This window comes from Triticum aestivum, chromosome 2A (assembly GCF_018294505.1).
Source record: "Triticum aestivum cultivar Chinese Spring chromosome 2A, IWGSC CS RefSeq v2.1, whole genome shotgun sequence".
NCBI lineage: Eukaryota > Viridiplantae > Streptophyta > Magnoliopsida > Poales > Poaceae > Triticum > Triticum aestivum.
The window spans coordinates 573,255,545-573,274,637 of NC_057797.1; the positions used below are offsets into that span (position 1 = coordinate 573,255,545).

The following is a 19,093-nucleotide window of genomic DNA, read 5'->3' on the forward strand; positions in this document are numbered from 1 at the left end:
GATTTATAAGTTTTAAGTTGAGGTGGAGCAACTTATGACTTATAAGTTGGGGTGACTTATAAGTTAGGTCTGTTTGGCAAAATAAGTCATTTTTTTCACTTTTCGACTTATAAGTTGGTGACTTAGGCCACGTTTGGTCCATAAGTTTTAGGATTTTTTTAGTCCCAACTTATAAGTCCCAAGTCTCTAAAAAATCCCTACATGTTTGGTTCCCGAGACTTATAAGTCTTTATAAGGCCATATTACAACTATAAGTCCCTCCTTAAGAGTCTTATTTCATAAGTCTCAAATGCCCACTTTAAGTCCTTATAAGTCCCTTCTGTTTGGTTTAGATGGGACTTATAGAGACTTATTTAAATCTTTAGACCAATAAATCCCTAAAAACAAACACCCTCTTGTTCGAAACCAAACAGGCCTTATTGAAGGTGAAAAGTGTGATCGTCGCGAAAAGGAGGGTGGTTCGTACTATAGCTCTCACTTCACCATGGCCGATGGCTGAACGAACCTGACAATGGCAGTACAAAAACTATAATTACCCGACTAGTCCTGACTGGGATCGCAGCTGCTCCAATAAGTGGCATGGTAAAGAACAAGCCAGTCCTGATGAGAGGTATCAATGGGGGACGGAGAGGCAGGCAGCTACTAGTCCTCATTATTTGACCACCACCACCACCTTCCCTTCGCTGCCACCTCCTGCCCTGCCCGTTCTCCTCTCCTCCCCTCTCATCCACCATTCCTCTTCCCCCCAGCATAAACACAGCTCAGCAGGCCCCATCCCCATCCCATTGTCTCTCTCCGTCCCCGGGCCGGGGCTTAAATCCAGCACGGCCATTGCCTCGTATTATTCCCGAGGACTCCTTGGTTCTTGCTGCGTCGTTCCAGGGACAGGGTGGTGGTGCCGTTCTTGGAGCGCTGTTCCCGGGCTGCTGCTTGCGGTCAGGGTGGTGTTCGCCGGCGGCGAGGCAATGGGGAGCGGCCGTGTCTGCTCCGTTGTCGCGTCCGTCATGTTGCTCTGGCTGGGCGTGGCCGCTGCGCAGGGTGACTCTCCTTGGAAGACGCTTAGCGGTAAAACATTTCCCCAGGCTCCCTCTCTTTCCTCGGTTTGCTTTGTGCGTGCTCTGTCTGATCCGCGTCGATTATTTACAGAGGAGAAGCTAGCCTGAAATTTTAGAAATTTTCTAGTATCATTGGGCTGGATCCCTGCTCATTATTTACAGTTTCCTCCTTTGCTGCATACTGGTTCGGCTCTTTGATTGGAAGGTGGTGGCAGTAGAATAGCTTCAGCATTTTGGGCCGGATCGGTTAGCTAGTTCATTTTTGCACTCATTTTAGGCTTTTAGCAGTGCCTCAAGAGTGCTGGATTGGAAGATGGGGACCGACCAAATTAGCTTTATGGGGGTAACATACAGTTGCTGTTTTCAGCTAGCAGACATGTTTGTTACTGGCACATGCATGGCAGCAGCTTCTGGAGATCAAGCAGTACATACTATATGTGCTTGAGAAGCTCTACACATCTGCTCTTATGTTTTATGATCTGGTCCTTCCAAGACTAAAAAAACAGGCTTGGTGTTTCAGGCAATGCTCCGGCGATCATAGCCAAGGGAGGATTTTCAGGCTTATTCCCCGACTCGAGCGAATTCGCTTACCAGTTCGCGATGATTGCTAGCTCGCCCGATACAATCCTATACTGTGATGTCCGGCTGACCAAGGATGGCCTTGGCGTCTGCCTACCGGAGATTAAGATGGACAACTGCACCAACATTCCAGATTTCTACCCTAAGGGTAAGAAGAGCTACCTTGTCAATGGCGTATCGACAACGGGATGGTTCTCCGTGGACTACAACGGCACCGAGCTCTCGCAAGTGTCTTGTAAGTGCTACCATACTGAGATAATGTTACTGAAGATTTGTCATGAGGAAGGGGGCATGCCTCTCTTCTTGTTTGACCCCTCTATTGTTTGAACTGAATGGTTCGTTTAGTTACCTGCTTAACTCATTGTGGTATATATGTTGAACAGTGAAGCAGTCAATCTTCTCTCGCACGCCCAGGTTTGACCCAAGCTTCTTCCCATTGCTCGCCGTCGAAGACGTGGCATCCAAGTTTAAGCCTCCTGGAATGTGGCTCAATATCCAGGTACAGTTAGCAATGTCGTCTGCATGCAGTAGAATATGTTGCATGACATTGCGCCGTTGCTGAAAATGAGCCATTTTGCAGCATGACGGTTTCTACAGCCAGTTCAACATGAGCATGAGGAAGTACATCCTTTCTGTGTCGAGACGTGTTATTGTCGACTACATCTCATCGCCGGAAGCAAGCTTCCTCACCAGCATCAGTGGAAGGGTTAGCAACAACACAAAGCTCGTGTTCCGCTTTCTTGACGAGGCCACTCTTGAGCCATCTACCAAAGAGACATATGGTTCCATGTTGAAAAATCTTACATTTATCAAGACATTTGCATCTGGGATACTTGTCCCGAAGAAGTATATCTGGCCTGTTTCACCAGATAATTATCTGCAACCATACACTTCGATCGTCGATGATGCTCATAAAGCGGGGCTGGAAATTTATGCTGCTGATTTTGCCAACGACTTTGCGCTCAGTTACAACCATAGCTACGATCCATTAGCTGAATCTCTCTCGTTCATTGATAATGGTGCATTTTCTGTTGACGGCATGTTGACTGATTTCCCTGTTACGCCTTCAGAAGCCGTTGGTGAGTCTTTTTTCCTGCCATATTGACAATGATGCAAACTACTACTCCCGCCGTGTCAAAATATAGGACGTATTATGTCAATATGATAGTGTCGAAAAACGTCTTATATTTTGATATTGATACAGAGGGAGTACTAACAAACCTACTACAAAAAAGGGTGATATCACTCCTTTGGTACTGGAGTCGTTTTTCACTAATAATCATAAAAAGTACTCCCTCCATTTCATAATATAAGACGTCTTATATTGTGGGACGGAGTAGTACATTGCAATCATTTACAGCAATTTTTAACTTTTGACATGCATGTTGCAAACTTCATTTCGTGTTTAATTCTGTATTCATACAATCTGTCTGATGGATTATGTTTCTCATTCCACTCTGTTCTATATTCTGTCTTTGCAGGCTGTTTTGCGAATTTAAACAAAAGCAACACAGATCATGGTATGCGTCGCTCCTTTGTTCCATCTTCTTCATGGTTCATGTTCATTCGTATAACTGACCACCACTATTGACATTTGTCATGCAGGGAAACCTCTAATTATTTCTCACAATGGTGCCAGTGGAGATTACCCAGGCTGCACCGATCTGGCTTATCAGAAAGCAGTCGACGATGGTGCAGATGTCATTGATTGCCCTGTGCAAGTGACCAAAGACGGCATACCAGTATGCATGGGATCCATTAACTTAATGGATAGTACTACTGTTGCAAAATCACCATTTGCGTCCCAGGCAGCAGTTATGAAAGATATTGAGAGTGTCCTAGGAGTCTTTACTTTCAACCTCACTTGGGATGACATCGTGAAGAATCTAAAACGTAAGTTCTATTGAAATATATCTGCATATTGAAGGATCTGCTGCAGCATACATTTGGTATTCTAAGCAGGTAGTGACAACTAATCTATTAGATGTCAGATCACTTGTCTGACTCTAAATCGACTCACATGGCCTACCTGTGTGTCATGTTATCCAGATAGACATATTATTCCTTTTTGTGCCGCATGTTTAGTACTTTGATTGCCAGAGCATTTGCTGCAGACTGATTCCTCTACATCCTTGCAGCCAAGATATCTACCCCACTTAGCACCTTCAGTTTGGACAGAAATCCAAGATACAGGAATGCAGGCAATTTCATGAGATTATCAGACTTTTTGGACTTCTCTAAAGATAAGGATTTGTCAGGAATCATGATTAGCATAGAGGTGAGAATTTTATGTTGGTTCTCACTACTATTTTTTCCATTGTGATGATATTGCGTGTTTTTACTTGTGTCAAATTATTATTATTTATATTATTTATTCCACGTTCGAATGTTATTGCATGCCATCTAACGAATAATTTCTAAAAATGCATGTTCTTACTGAGTTCCAGAAATAGGATGGTCTCAATCAAAATACTATTTCTGTTTTGCAGCATGCTGCTTTTCTCGCAGAGGAACTCGGATTTGACATGGTAGATGCAGTTATCAAAGCGCTTGACGACTCCGGCTACAACAAACAAACTGCTCAGAAAGTTATGATTCAGTCAACCAACAGCTCGGTTCTGGTGAAGTTCAAGCAGGAAACAAAATACGACCTCGTGTACATGATCAATGAAGATGTGAGCGATGCCGCGCCTTCCTCTCTCGCGGGCATTAAAAAGTTTGCCGATGCCGTTTCTGTGGAAACCAGCTCTGTTTTCCCTGAAAACCGCCATTTCACTTCGCACCAGACAGACCTCGTCGAGTCCCTCCAGACCGCCGGGCTCTCGGTCTACGCCTACAACCTCATGAATGAGTTTGTTTCTCAGCCGTACGACTTCTTCTCGGATGCGACCGCGCAGATCATTGCCTATGTTCAGGGTGCCGGAGTGGATGGGCTAATCACCGACTTCCCGGCGACGGCCCGGAGATATAAATGTATGTCCAGTTAACACTTTTCCTTGCATTGTCCCTCCTAGATAGATAGTTCCTACAATCCCAGCAGTCTTGAGTCAATTTGCTGACATTGTGGTTGCATATTTCAGCGAACACTTGTGTGAACATGGGGAACAAAACTCCGAGCTTCATGGCCCCTCCTAGGCCTGGTGATCTGCTGCAGCTCATCAGTAAGCCGGCGCAACCACCGGCCCTAGCCCCGATGCCCCTGCTAATGGATTCTGACGTGTCGGAGCCGCCCCTACCGCCCGCAAGATTGAACAATGGTACTACAGCTCCAGCACCTTCGTCTGCACCCAGGATGCACACTCGGATCCCATTCCTCGTCACCTTAGCGATGCTTTGCGCCTGGGCCACGGTCTGAGGTCGCAATGCCACATGACACGCTAGAGGTCTGCCGGTCTACTAATCCAATGTTCTTTCCCCTCCCTCGGTAATTCGTTTGTTCTTGTAATTTTTGCGTTGCGGGGTTTATATACGGACGCCCCTATGGCACTCTCAGTCCCTAGTGATTATTCAGTACATATGTGTTGGAATATATCCTCTTATGTTCTGGACCGAGTTCTCAACAATCTGAATTTCTGAGGCTTGATTTAGGCCCCGCTTGGAATGTCTGTGAAATTTTACAACTGTAAATTACCTGGATATTACTGTACACCAGTAAAATACAACCGAATACATTCCCGCCTGTAATCCGCCGTCAGATTGCAACACCCAAGCGGCCCCGATGTGTCTCAGCACTGTATCATCCAACGATGATTGAAGAAATACAACAAACATCCAAAGGATGGAGAGGGGGCAGAGGTGACCGCGAGCATGGTGCGGATCTGGCCGCTTGGAGCAGGAGGAGGGAGCGAGCGGCCGCCGCTCGCCGCCGTCAACATCACGTTCAAACGACCGCCTGCCCTTAGACCCCGCGCATATCGCGGTCGCCGGGGACCTCGCCGGCTTCGGAGCGGACGGCATCTCTCATCCCTGTAAATAGCCAGCGCCTCGCCCCTGCCGCGTCGTGGACGCCGGCGACGCCTCCCGTCCCTCGTTACGGCGGCGCAACGCTCAGCATATAGTCTCGAGCGAGGAGGTGGGGAAATACGACGCCCAGAGATCTGTATCGTTTACGGGCCTGTTCCGGGTGTAAAAGCAAAAACGGGTGTATTTTTTAGAGCCCGAAAACGGCGTTCCAAGCACTTAGTCGAAGCCCAGCTGTTTTCTTTTACGGAGGGGATGTTTTACAGGTGTAATGGGCTGAAAAACGACATTCCAAGCAGGGCCTTATTGTGTGCTCAAATATGAAAAGGTCTCCCTCAATAACATCGAACTTTTGCAATAAACTCCAAGCCTACCAAAAGAAGTACCCCTCACCAGTAAACTCCAAGCCTGCCAAAAGATGTATTCCTTTGCAAGATTTCATTATGTTTTTTGTGCTTGGAGAACTATGTGGCAGTATTCTTCGCATATATTTGTATGTTTTCCTTCAGTTTTAATACGGATATGTATGTTGCGGGGTATGCTTTGACAAAAATGATTAAAAATTAAAATATAATATAATAATAAAAATACCGCATAAGATTGCCATATAAAAACTATTTATTTAGATCTATTATATCTTTATTTTGTATCGAAGTTGATATACAACACTGGCTCTCGGCAATTGAACAACATGAGCGGATACTGGATTTGGGGTATGATGGCAGCCGCAGCCGGCTTTGCATTTGAAATAGGTTTCAAAGCAAGGCTCACCCCCTAAGTCGGCACAACAATAGCATAAATTATTTTGGCAGGGTGGATCACTTCGAAGGCATGTGCATGATTGCCACTTCTCGCCAACAATCTGGTCAGTATGTTGAGCTGCATACAAAAATTTAGGAGCTTATGTAAACTTATTCTCTTGTTTTTTGACATGAAATTAATTTGAAACAACCAAAGTTTAGGATTGGAGTTACTTAAATTGTTCATGGTGCACGTACACTGTGTAAGAACGGCGATACATCCAAAGATAATCATCGCAAAGACCACCATCCTTCTCTCTCTCTCTCCCTATTTGGTGATTTGTTTTTGTCAGTCTTACTAGATTACGCTTGCTATGTTGTTTGAATATATATATATATATATATATATATATATATATATATATATATATGTCCCAGCAAATGATCTATACTCAGTAAGAAGTAATTAGCCAATCCGTTTGCTTCTAAGCTATTCCTCACTAGAATAGACTTTAAATGTTCTATATTTAGCACAAATTAATTATGTATTAATCACTTTTCGCAAAAAGAAGGAATTTACAACTTCCGGAAATTTCATTTTTTGGGCACGTGCAATCCTAGGCCTGGTGATCTGCTGCAGCTCATCAGTAAGCCGGCGCAACCACCGGCACTAGCCCCGATGCCGCTGCTGATGGATTCCGACGTGTCGGAGCCGCCCATACTGCCCGCAAGATTGAACAATGCTACTACAGCTTCAGCACCTTCGTCTCCACGCAGGATGCAGACTCGGATCCCATTCCTCGTCACCTTGGCAATGCTTTCCACCTGGGTCGCGGTCTAAGGTCGCAATGCCATTTAAAAAAAAAGAAGGATTACCTTCGGCCTCTGCATCCGAAAGATGCATGTAACCATATTATAAAAAAGGTTCGACGAAAACAAAGTCTGGTATCTGAAGTACGACTCACATCAGGAGCACAAAAATAACAAAGATAATAAAAAAAGCAAAGCCACAACCAGCTAGATGCAGTTGACATCAAGGACCTATCCTATTATGCGACCACCATCCAAACCGGTTGAAAATAGCCCGTGCTACCATCTCCCATAGGTTGCACCCAGTAGCCAAATGCCCCTGGAGGCCGTAGGAGTGAGTACCAACCACGTATGGGTCCATGCCGTAGCTTTGAAGATGACCTGCAAGAAGTTTAGAATATATATTCTGTTAAAAATCATATCATTCCTGCAGTTCCATATAGCCCAAAGAAGTGTGCATATTCCAATATGAATATTTGACGCAGTGTTCGGTTGCACTCCATTTAGCCACGTCCCAAACAACGCATCTATGCTAGATGGAGGTGTTATATTAAAAGCTATATGGATAGATCGCCCAAGTAACTTTTGCGAGAGGGCAATCAATGAATAAATGTTGTATTGTTTCGTCATGAATACAAAAGCAACATCGTGAACTACCGACCCATCTTCGCTTTAGTAAGTTATCTTTGGTATGAATGACCTGCTTATGCACAAACCACATGAAAATTTTGATGCGTAGAGGCACCTTAACTTTCCAAATGTGTATCGATCTTGGGATTGGGCCAGAACTAATAAGGTCAAGGTACATAGATGTAACCGTAAACACTCCATTCCCCCATCAACTTCCAGTGCACAATGCCTGCTTGCGCTGCAAGCTGAACGTCCATCGACCGCCACACTAAATGTAGCCATGAAGTCCATCGTTCTCCTACTAAAGCCCACTGGAACTGGATATTCAAAGATACCGTCTGTAATATTGTAGCCACGTAATCCTCCTTGCGTCACACAATGTTATACATGATAGGGTACTATAGGGCTAGCGGTGTCTCGCCTAGCCAAGTATCCTCGCAAACCTTGTTGTCATTCCATCCCCAACAAAGAATTTCACCCTATGGAAGAAAGTCTCCTTTATTCTCATTAGCCCCTTCCAGAATGGTGAATTAGTAGGTCTTACGGTAACCTGTTCTAGAGTTTTAGAGTGAAGGTATTTATTCCGTAGAATTTGTGCCCACATGCCTTCCGATTCCTGAGATAACCTATACAACCATTTGCTCAACAAGCATTTATTTTTAATCTCAAGGTTCTCAATCCCGAGACCCCTTGGTCTTTGGGTCGACAAATAATATCCCATCTTGCCAAGCGATATTTTTTCTTAACCTCATCTGACCGCCAGAAGAAACGAGATCGATAAAAATCTAATCTCTTTCTTACCCCGTTAGGTATCTCAAAGAAAGATAGGAGGAACATCGGCATACTAGTCAGTACTGAATTAATCAGCACTAACCTCCCTCCATATGACATAAGCTTGCCCTTCCAGCAGCTTAGTTTTCTTCTTTTCAAATCGGTCTTCGGTACATTTCCGCTCTTTGTTAGTTAACTTCCGATGGTGAATTGGAATACCTAGATAATTGAAAGGCAGTGACCCCAGTTCACAACCGAACAATTATCTACAATTATCTTGTTCCTCTTTTGCCCTACCAAAGCAAAATATTCACTCTTGTGGAAATTAATCTTTAGACCTGATAGTTGTTCAAATAGGCACAATACTAGTTTCATATTTCTCACCTTTGCAAGGTCATGCTCCATGAATATGATCGTGTCTTCAGTGTATTGTAGAATGTAAATGCCCCCATCCACCAAATGTGGGACAAGACCACCTACCAGGCCTTTCTCCTTAGCCCGACCAATGAGTACCGTCAACATGTCTGCCACAATGTTGAAGAGAATAAGGGACATCGGGTCACCTTGTTGTAGGCCTTTATGCGTTTGGAAATAATGACCAATGTCATCATTCACCTTAATCCCGACACTACCTTTTTGGAAGAAGGAATCCACCTGATCCCTCCATGCCCCATTGAAACCCTTCATGCGCATGGCTTGCTGAAGGAATGTTCATTTGACCTTATCATATGCCTTCTCGAAATCCACCTTGAAGATAACCCCATCTAATTTCTTCGAGTGGATTTCATGTAAGGTTTCGTGCAAGGCAACAACCCCTGAAGGAAATATGCCCTAGAGGCAATAATAAAGTTGTTATTTATATTTCCTTATATCATGATAAATGTTTATTATTCATGCTAGAATTGTATTAACCGGAAACTTAGTACATGTGTGAATACATAGACAACCAGGGTGTCACTAGTATGCCTCTACTTGACTAGCTCGTTAATCAAAGATGGTTAAGTTTCCTAGCCATGGAAAAAGAGTTGTCATTTGATGAACGGGATCATATCATTAGAGAATGATGTGATTGACTTGACCCATCCGTTAGCTTAGCACAATGATCGTTTAGTTTACTGCTATTGCTTTCTCCATAACTTATACATGTTCCTATGACTATGAGATTATGCAACTCCAGAATACCGGAGGAACACTTAGTGTGCTATCAAACGTCACAACATAACTGGGTGACTATAAAGATGCTCTACAGGTGTCTCCTATGGTGTTTATTGAGTTGGCATAGATCGAGATTAGGATTTGTCACTCTGTGTAATGGAGAGGTATCTCTGGGCCCTCTCGGTAATGCACATCACTATAAGCCTTGCAAGCAATGTAACTAATGGGTTAGTTACAGGATGTAGCACTACAGAACGAGTAAAGAGACTTTCCGGTAATGAGATTGAACTAGGTATTGAGATACCGATGATCGAATCTCGGGCAAGTAACATACCGATGACAAAGGGAACAAACGTATATTGTTATGCGGTTTGACCGATAAAGATCTTCGTAGAATATGTAGGAACCAATATGAGCATCCAGGTTCCGCTATTGGTTACTGACCAAAGATGAGTCTCAGTCATGTCTACATAGTTCGCGAACCCGTAGGGTCCGCACGCTTAACGTTCGGTGACGATCGGTATTATGAGTTTATGTGTTTTGATGTACTGAAGGTAGTTCAGAGTCCCGGATATGATCACGGACATGACGAGGAGTCTCGGAATGGTCGAGACATAAAGATCGATATATTGGAAGCCTATATTTGGACATCGGAATGGTTCCGGGTGAGTTCGGGCATATACCGGAGTACCAGGAGGTTACCGGAACCCCCCGGGAAGTATATGGGCCTTATTGGGCCATAGTGGGAGAGAGGAGAAGGGAGCCTAGGAGGGGGCGCCCCCCAAGCCCAATCCGAATTGGGTGGGGGGCCGCCCCCCTTTCCTTCCCCCTCTCTCCCCCTTCCTTCCTCTCCTAATCCAACTAGGGAAGTGGGGGAATCCTACTCCCGGTGGGAGTAGGACTCCCCTTGGGCGCGCCATAGAGGGGCCGGCTGAAAGTGCAACTATCCCTGCGTGGTTTTGGTAATTCCTAACAACATATAGTTCATTGAGCTAATGTTATTTCAAGATAAACATTTTCGGAAAGCTCAATGATTGGCATGGCATGGATGAGAAAAGTGGACCCCTCAAAATGCTAAGGACAAAGAATTGGCTCAATATCAAAGCTCAGGACTCTACATCTTTTCATTTTAAGTGATCCAAGATCACATTGAGTCCATAGGAAAAGCCAATACTATTAAGAGGGGATGAGGTGTTGCCTAATGGCTTGCTTGCTCAAAGTGCTTAGTGATATGCTCCAAAACCCTCAACTACTTTCTCACATCCACATATGTCCCAAACCAAAAGTCAAACTCGGCCCCACCGAAATTTTCTGTCCGGCGTCACCGAGTTCAGTTGACATAGCCACTGCCAGAAACACTAGTCTTTTCGGTCTCACCAATAGGGATCTCGGTCTCACCGAGATGGGATTGTAATCTCTCTGTTTCCCTTCGTAACGTTTCGGTCAAACTGAGATGAGCGATCGGTCCCATCGAGATTGCAATGCAAACTCTCCGTTTCCCTTTCATAACACTTCGGTCCAACCGAGATGAGCGAATAGGTCCCACCGAGTTTGCCTGACCAACTCTCTGTTAGTCCATTACCAAAATCGGTCTCACCGAATTTGTGTAATCGGTCTCACCGAGATTACGTTATGCCCTAACCCTAACGAAATCGGTCCCACCGAATTGACATGTCGGTCCCATCGAGAATCCTAACGTTCGCATTTTGAACTAAATCGGTCTGACCGAGTTTCATGATTCGGTCCCACAGAGTTTGGTGATTTGTGTGTAACGGTTAGATTTTGTGTGGAGGCTATTTATACCCCTCCACCCACTCTTCATTTAAGGAGAGAGCTATCAGAACATGCCTACACTTCCAACATACATTTTCTGAGAGAGAACCACCTACACTTGTGTTGAGGTCAAGATATTGCACTCCAACCACATAAATCTTGATCTCTAGCCTTCCCCAAGTTGCTTTCCACTCAAATAATCTTTCCACAAAATCCAAATCCCGTGAGAGAGAGTTGAGTGTTGGGGAGACTATCATTTGAAGCACAAAAGCAAGGAGTTCATCATCAACACACCATTTGTTACCTCTTGAAGAGTGGTGTCTCCTAGATTGGTTAGGTGTCACTTGGGAGCCTCCGTCAAGATTGTGGAGTTGAACCAAGGAGTTTGTAAGGGCAAGGAGATCGCCTACTTCGTGAGATCTACCCAAGTAAGGCAAGTCCTTTGTGGGCGATGGCCATGGTGGGATAGACAAGGTTGCTTCTTCGTGGACCCTTCGTGGGTGGAGCCCTCCGTGGACTCGCACAATCGTTACCCTTCGTGGGTTGAAGTCTCCATCAACGTGGATGTACGATAGCACCACCTATCAGAACCACGCCAAAAATCTCTGTGTCTCCAATTGCGTTTGCACACTCCAAACTCCTTCCTTTACCTTCATATGCAATTGCTTTACTTTCCGTTGCTATACTCTTAGAATTGCATGTGTAGGTTGATTGCTTGACTTGTGTTAAGTTGCTAAAATCTGCCAAGAACTAAATTTGTGAAAAGGCTAGATTTTTATTTTGTCGAGTAGTCTAATCACCCCCCTCTAGACTTACTTTCGATTCTACAAGTGGTATCAGAGCTATGGTCTCCATTTGCTTTGATTTCCATAGCTTTTGGTGGTTATAGCCTTGGTTTCACAACCTAGGAGAGTATGGCGTCTAGCGAGGGAAATTACCACCATAGAGGTCCTTACTTTGATGGTACAAATTTTGCTACTTGGAAGCATAAGATGAAACCAAAAGCTATGGAAATAACCCCGCCGTTTGGGCTATTGTGTGTATTGGCTTGCAAGGTGAATTCTTCGATGGGAGAGAACCAAACCATGAAGCTACCGTGGAAGAGTTGAAGATGCTACAATATAATGCTCAAGCTTGTGATATTCTCTTCAATGGATTATGCCCCAAAGAATTCAACAAAATCAGCCGTCTTGAGAATGCAAAGGAAATTTAGGATACTTTGATTGATATGCACGAAGGTACCGAATCTGTCTAGGAATCCAAATTGGACGTGCTTCAAAGTCAGCTTGACAAGTTCAAAATGAAGGATGGTGAAGGCGTCGCTGAAATGTACTCTAGGCTTGCTCTCATCACAAATGAGATTGCTGGCTTAGGAAGTGAAGAGATGACCGATAGATTCATCATCAAGAAGATCCTAAGAGCCTTGGATGGAAAATATGATACCATGTGCACATTGATTCAAATGACGCCCAATTACAAAGATCTCAAGTCAACGGAAGTTATTGGAAGAATTGTTGCTCATGAGATGTCACTCAAGGATAAGGAAGAGCTTCACAACAAGTCAAGTGGTGCTTACAAAGCCTCGTGTGATGCTCCCACATCATTAAGTGAGAAGCAAACCTTCAATGAAGAATTGAGTCTAATGGTGAAGAACTTCAACAAGTTCTACAAGAGTAGAAGAAAGGAAAGAAGTTTGAAGTTAAGGTCCTACAATGACAAAAGATCTTCTAGTCGTGAGCACAATTGCTACAATTGTGGAAGACCTGGACACTATTCCAATGAGTGTACGGCTCCCTACAAAAGAAGAGAAGATTCTCCCTACAAAAGAAAAAAGTAGAAGAGAAGAATCACCATCACAAGAAAGAAGGAGTAGAGATGATCGTTATGAACGAAGACCTTCTCGGAGAAGCAAGGACTTGGAAAGGAAGGACAAGTCATCAAGGAGCTACACAAAAAGAAGACATCAAGCTCATGTTGGTGAATGGATATCCGGTTCCGACTCCGACGATCACTCCGAAAGAAGTTATCACTCCGACTCCGAATATACTCAAGATGAAGGTGTTGCCGGACTAGCACTTGTGACAACCAACTCCTTCGACATATTTGACTCACCAAGTGAAGGAATTGGGAGATGCTTCATGGCTAAAGGTCCAAAGGTAACACACCCCGAGTATGTTGATTTCAATAGTGATGAAGATGATTTGCTAGGAGATGATGATTTACTTGTTAACAACTCTAGTTATGAAAACTATGATGAGCTTGCTATTAATCATGATAATCAAGATAAAACGAATGACGATGATAAGAAGGAGATTGAGCGTCTAACTAAAGAACTAAACACTCTTAAGTTAGCTCATGAAACTACCTTGGAAGATCATCGAGAACTTTTAAAGACTCATGACAAGCTACGCTTTGAAAAGCTCAACCTTGAGCAAGAACATGAGTTTTTAAAGGCAATCAATGATGATCTTCGCAAGAAATTTTTTTATTACATTGCCAAGCGTTTATCTTGTCTACTTACATGCCACAAGTTAAATCTACTAACAAGAACAAGAAAGATTCTTCATCTAGTAGTAACAACAATCATGCCAAATCCAATGTTGTTGCTTCTAGTAGCTCTCTTGATTCCACTAATGATTCTCTTAGCCAAGTTACACTTGAGCAAGAAAATAGCTTATTGAAGGGAATTATGGATAAAGGTGTTTATAAGAGCCTTGTCGGAAGTAAGCAATTTGAGGAAATTGTACGAAAGCAAGGAAGACACCGGAAGAATCAAGGTGTTGGTTTTGAACAAAAGTTCAATGCCAATGGAGTTGAGTGGGAAGAAGATCAATACCCCAAGACGAAGTTTGTTCCTACTTCTTTCAAAGGAACACAATCTCAAGATGATCTTCCACCACAAGACCACAAGCAAAAATGCAAGGACAAGCTTCAAGAGGAGATTGATGCATTTGAAGAAGCACCCAAAGCCTTGGTCAAGTGTGTTCCCAAGACTACATCAAGTTCTACTTCATCAAGTACGACTACAACTCCAAGGATTCCCATCAAGATGGTGTGGATCCTGAAGAAGAAGAACTAGAGAGTTCTTGAGGGTGACTCCGCCAACATACTTCACTCATATCATTTTGGCGAGGACAAGTGCAAACAACTTCCATATCTTGCACTAGTTCAAGGAGTCACAAACTGAGGGAGTCCTGGATTAGGGGGTCTCCGGACAGCCGGACTATATCCTTTGGCCGGACTGTTGGACTATGAAGATACAAGGTTGAAGACTTCGTCCCGTGTCCGGATGGGACTTTCCTTGGCATGGAAGGCAAGCTTGGCAATACGAATATGTAGATCTCCTCCCTTGCAACCGACTCTGTGTAGCCCTAGCCCCCTCTGGTGTCTATATAAACCGGAGGGTTTAGTCCGTAGGACAACATACAATCATACCGTAGGCTAGCTTCTAGGGTTTAGCCTCTATTATATCGTGGTAGATCAACTCTTGTAATACTCATATCATCAAGATCAATCAAGCAGGACGTAGGGTATTACCTCCATCAAGAGGGCCCGAACCTGGGTAAATATCGTGTCCCCTGCCTCCTGTTACCATCCGCCTTAGACGCACAGTTCGGGACCCCCTACCTAAGATCCGCCGGATTTGACACCGACATTGGTGCTTTCATTGAGAGTTCCACTGCGCCGTCACCATAAGGCTCGATGGCCCCTTCGATCATCGATAACGATGCGGTCTAGGGTGAGGTTTTCCTCCCTGGACAGATCTTCGTATTCGGCGGCTTCGCACTGCGGGCCAATTCGCTTGGCCATCTGGAGCAGATCGAGAGCTATGCCCCTGGCCATCAGGTCAGGTTCGGAAACTTAAACTACATTGTCGACATCCGCGGAGACTTGATCTTCGACGGATTCGAGCCCATGTCCGGTGCGCCACACGATCATGATGAGCATGATTTAGCTCTACCGTCGGACAGTGTTTGGGAGATCACAACTACAACTACTCCGGCCTTCAATCCAGAGCAAATTGCGCCATCCGAGGATGGAGAGATAGACCCCGCCATGGAGGCCGCACTCTCAGTGGCGATGGACCCGGATACTGATTTCACCCCTTATGAGAGCCGTGTTGTCGAACCACTGGATTTGTCTCCGGCCACGGACTCCGAGCCGCCTACATCCATGCCTATCGAATCCGATTGGGCGCTGATCATGGAGTTTACCTCCGTGGATATCTTTCAGCACTCACCTTTTGGCGATGTGCTAAATTCATTAAGGTCTCTCTCCTTATCAGGAGAACCTTGGCCGAACTATGTCCGGCTAGAATGGGATGCGGATGACGAAGAAATTCGCTGCCCATCCACCACCCACTTAGTAGCCACTGTCGACAATTTAACCGACATGCTCGACTTCGACTCCGAAGACATCGACAGTATGGACGACGATGCAGGAGACGAAGAGGAACCACTGCCCACAGGGCGCTGGACCGCCACCTCATCATATGATATATACATGGTGGACACCCCCAAAGAAGGCAATGGCGACGAGACAGCGGAGGATGACCCCTCCAAGAAGCAACCCAAGCGCCGACGTCAGCGACGCCGCTCTAAGTCCCGCCACAGCGAAAGTAGTGATACCGGCACAAGAGACAATAACACTCCGGATAGTGCCGAAGTCAACCACAATCCCCTCCAGCACGATGTAGAGCGGGAGGGTGAACAAGCGAGCCCTCCAGAGCAGGCAGCAGATGGAGAATTGGAGGAGGATAATTACATGCCTCTCTCCGAAGATGAGGTGAGCCTCAGCGACGAAGAATTTATCGTGCCTGAGGATCCCGTCGAGCAGGAGCGCTTCAAGCGCCGGCTTATGGCCATAGCAAATAGCCTGAAGAAAAAGCAACAACAGCTTCAAGCTGATCAAGATCTGCTAGCAGACAGATGGACCGAAGTCCTTGCGCCCGAGGAATACGAACTCGAGCGCCCCTCCAAGAGTTACCCAAAGCGCAGGTTGCTACCTCACCTCGAGGAGGAAGCATTGAAACCTACATCACCAGTGTATGATGCGGCTGACCGGCCACCTCGTGGCCGAGCCAGAGAGGCGTTTCAGCCTGAAGTTCAGCCTGCACCCCCCCGCCACTCAGACAAAAATACCAAGGCCCGGGGCAACACACGGGACCTGCGAGACGTATTGGAAAACAAGGCAAAACATGCAAGATCGATCTACGGGTCATGGGGGCGCGCACCAATACGCGACGATAATTGTCACACAGGATACACTAAAAGCAAATCCGACCGAGCCGGACATGGCAGACAAGACTCGTATGAACCGCGTTGCGATATAGCCCGGCACAGAGGCGCCGCACACCCCTTATGCTTCACTGATGAAGTAGTCGATCACAAATTCCTAGAAGGGTTTAAACCCGTAAACATCGAATCATACGATGGTACTACAGACCTCGCGGTATGGATAGAAGACTTCTTCCTCCACATTCACATGTCCCATGGGGATGACCTACATGCCATCAAGTATCTCCCGCTCAAACTGAAAGGGCCGGCTCGGCATTGGCTCAATAGCTTGCCGGCAAACTCCATTGGAAGTTCGGAGAACCTGGCAGAGGCATTCCTGGACAATTTCCAGGGCACTTATGTGCGACCGCCGGACGCTGACGATTTAAGTCATATAACCCCGCAGCCAGGGGAATCGGCCAGGAAATTCTGTACCCGGTTCCTAACCAAGAAGAACCAAATTGTCGACTGTCCGGATGTAGAGGCCTTAGCGGCATTTAAGCATAATATCCGCGACGAATGGCTCGCCCGACACCTCGGCCAAGAGAAGCCAAAATCCATGGCAGCCCTCATGACACTTATGACCCGCTTTTGTGCGGGCGAAGATAGCTGGTTGGCTCGTAGTACCAATACAACAAGCGAACCTGGCATATCAGAAGCCAGGGATAGCAACGGCAAACCACGACGCAACAAATTCAAGCGCCGCAAATATGGTGAAAACGCCAAAAATACGGTAGTAAATGCCGGGTTTAGGGTGAGGGAGTCCTGGATTAGGGGGTCTCCGGACAGCCGGACTATATCCTTTGGCCGGACTGTTGGACTATGAAGACATAAGATTGAAGACTTCATCCCGTGTCCGGATGGGACTCTACTTGGCGTAGAAGGCAAGCTAGGCAATACGGATATGTATATCTCCTCCTTTATAACCGACCTTGTGTAACCCTAGCCCCCTCCGATGTCTATATAAACCGGAGGGTTTTAGTCTGTAGGACAACATATAGTCATACCATAGGCTAGCTTCTAGGGTTTAGCCTCTCCGATCTCGTGGTAGATCAACTCTTGTACTACTCATATTATCAAGAATAATCAAACAGGACGTAGGGTTTTACCTCCATCAAGAGGGCCCGAACCTGGGTAAAACATCGTGTCCCCTGCCTCCTGTTACCATCCGCTTTAGACGCACAGTTCAGGACCCCCTACCCGAGATCCGCCGGTTTTGACACCGACATTGGTGCTTTCGTTGAGAGTTCCTCTGTGTCGTCACCATTAGGCTTGATGGCTCCTTAGATCATCGATAGCAATGCAGTCCAGGGTGAGACTTTTCTCCCCGGATAGATCTTTGTGTTCGGCGGCTTCACACTACAGGACAACTCGCTTGGCCATCTGGAGCAGATCGAGAGTTACGCCCCTGGCCACCAAGTCAGGTTTGGAAGCTTAAACTACACGACCGATATCTGCGGAGACTTGATCTTCGACGGATTCGAGCCCCTGCCTTGTGCGCCACACAGTCACGATGAGTATGATTTAGCTCTACCATTAGACAGTGTTCAGGAGATCGCACCGGCAACCGCTCCGACCCTCAGTTCGGAACCAGATGCGCCATCCATGGACGGGTGGATAGACCCAGCCACGAAGGCCGCACTCTCATCGGAGATCGAGCCGAGTATCGACCTTACCCTTCACGAGAGCCATGACGCCGAACTACCGGATTCCTCCCCGGCCACGGACTCCCAACCGCCTGCGCCCGTGCCTATCAAATCTGATTGGGCACCGATCATGGAGTTTACCTCCACGGATATCTTTCAGCACTCGCCCTTTGGCGACATACTGAACTCATTAAGGTCTCTCTCCTTGTCAGGAGAGTCCTGGCCGAACTATGTCCGGCAGGATTGGGATGCGGATGACGAAGAAATTCGCCGCCCACCCACCACCCACTTAGTAGCCACTGTCGATGACTTAACCAACATGCTCGACTTCAACTCCGAAGACATCGACGGTATGGACGATGGTGCGGGAGGCGAAGAGGAACCACTGCCCACAGGGCACTGGACAGCCACCTCATCATATGATATATACATGGTGGACACACCCAAAGAAGGCAATGGTGACGAGACAGCGAAGGATGACCCCTCCAAGAAGCAACCCAAGCGCCCGCATCAGCGACGCCGCTCTAAGTCTCGCCAAAGCAAAAGCGGTGACCCCGGCACAGGAGATAATAGCACTCCGGACAGTGCCGAAGACAACAACAATCCCCTCCAGCAAGATTTAGGGCAGGAGGATGGAGAAGCCAGCCCTCAAGAGAGAGCGGCAGATGGAGAGGCGGAGGATGATAATTACATGCCTC

The 19,093-nt window shown here is 46.0% G+C and overlaps 1 protein-coding gene across 1 annotated transcript; it reads left to right on the forward strand.

Annotated features, from left to right (window-relative positions):
• Window positions 1–640: 640 nt before the first annotated feature.
• On the forward strand, window positions 641–5,235 carry LOC123189502 (glycerophosphodiester phosphodiesterase GDPDL4). The gene is made up of 9 exons (XM_044601929.1): window positions 641–1,065; window positions 1,576–1,869; window positions 2,018–2,133; window positions 2,215–2,713; window positions 3,116–3,154; window positions 3,240–3,527; window positions 3,773–3,912; window positions 4,124–4,607; window positions 4,715–5,235. The coding sequence occupies exons 1-9, from the start codon at window positions 966–968 to the stop codon at window positions 4,987–4,989; spliced, it is 2,235 nt and encodes a 744-aa protein (XP_044457864.1). The 5' UTR covers window positions 641–965; the 3' UTR covers window positions 4,990–5,235.
• The last annotated feature ends 13,858 nt before the right edge of the window (window positions 5,236–19,093 follow it).

What these genes read in the sequence shown, in the direction of transcription:
- LOC123189502 (XM_044601929.1), top strand. Translation starts at nt 966, where the DNA reads ATGGGGAGCGGCCGTGTCTGCTCCGTTGTCGCGTCCGTCATGTTGCTC. An exon ending in CGAGCTCTCGCAAGTGTCTT is followed by an intron (nt 1,870 to 2,017) that starts GTAAGTGCTACC and finishes TATGTTGAACAG; the next exon opens with TGAAGCAGTCAATCTTCTCT. An exon ending in CATCGTGAAGAATCTAAAAC is followed by an intron (nt 3,528 to 3,772) that starts GTAAGTTCTATT and finishes ACATCCTTGCAG; the next exon opens with CCAAGATATCTACCCCACTT.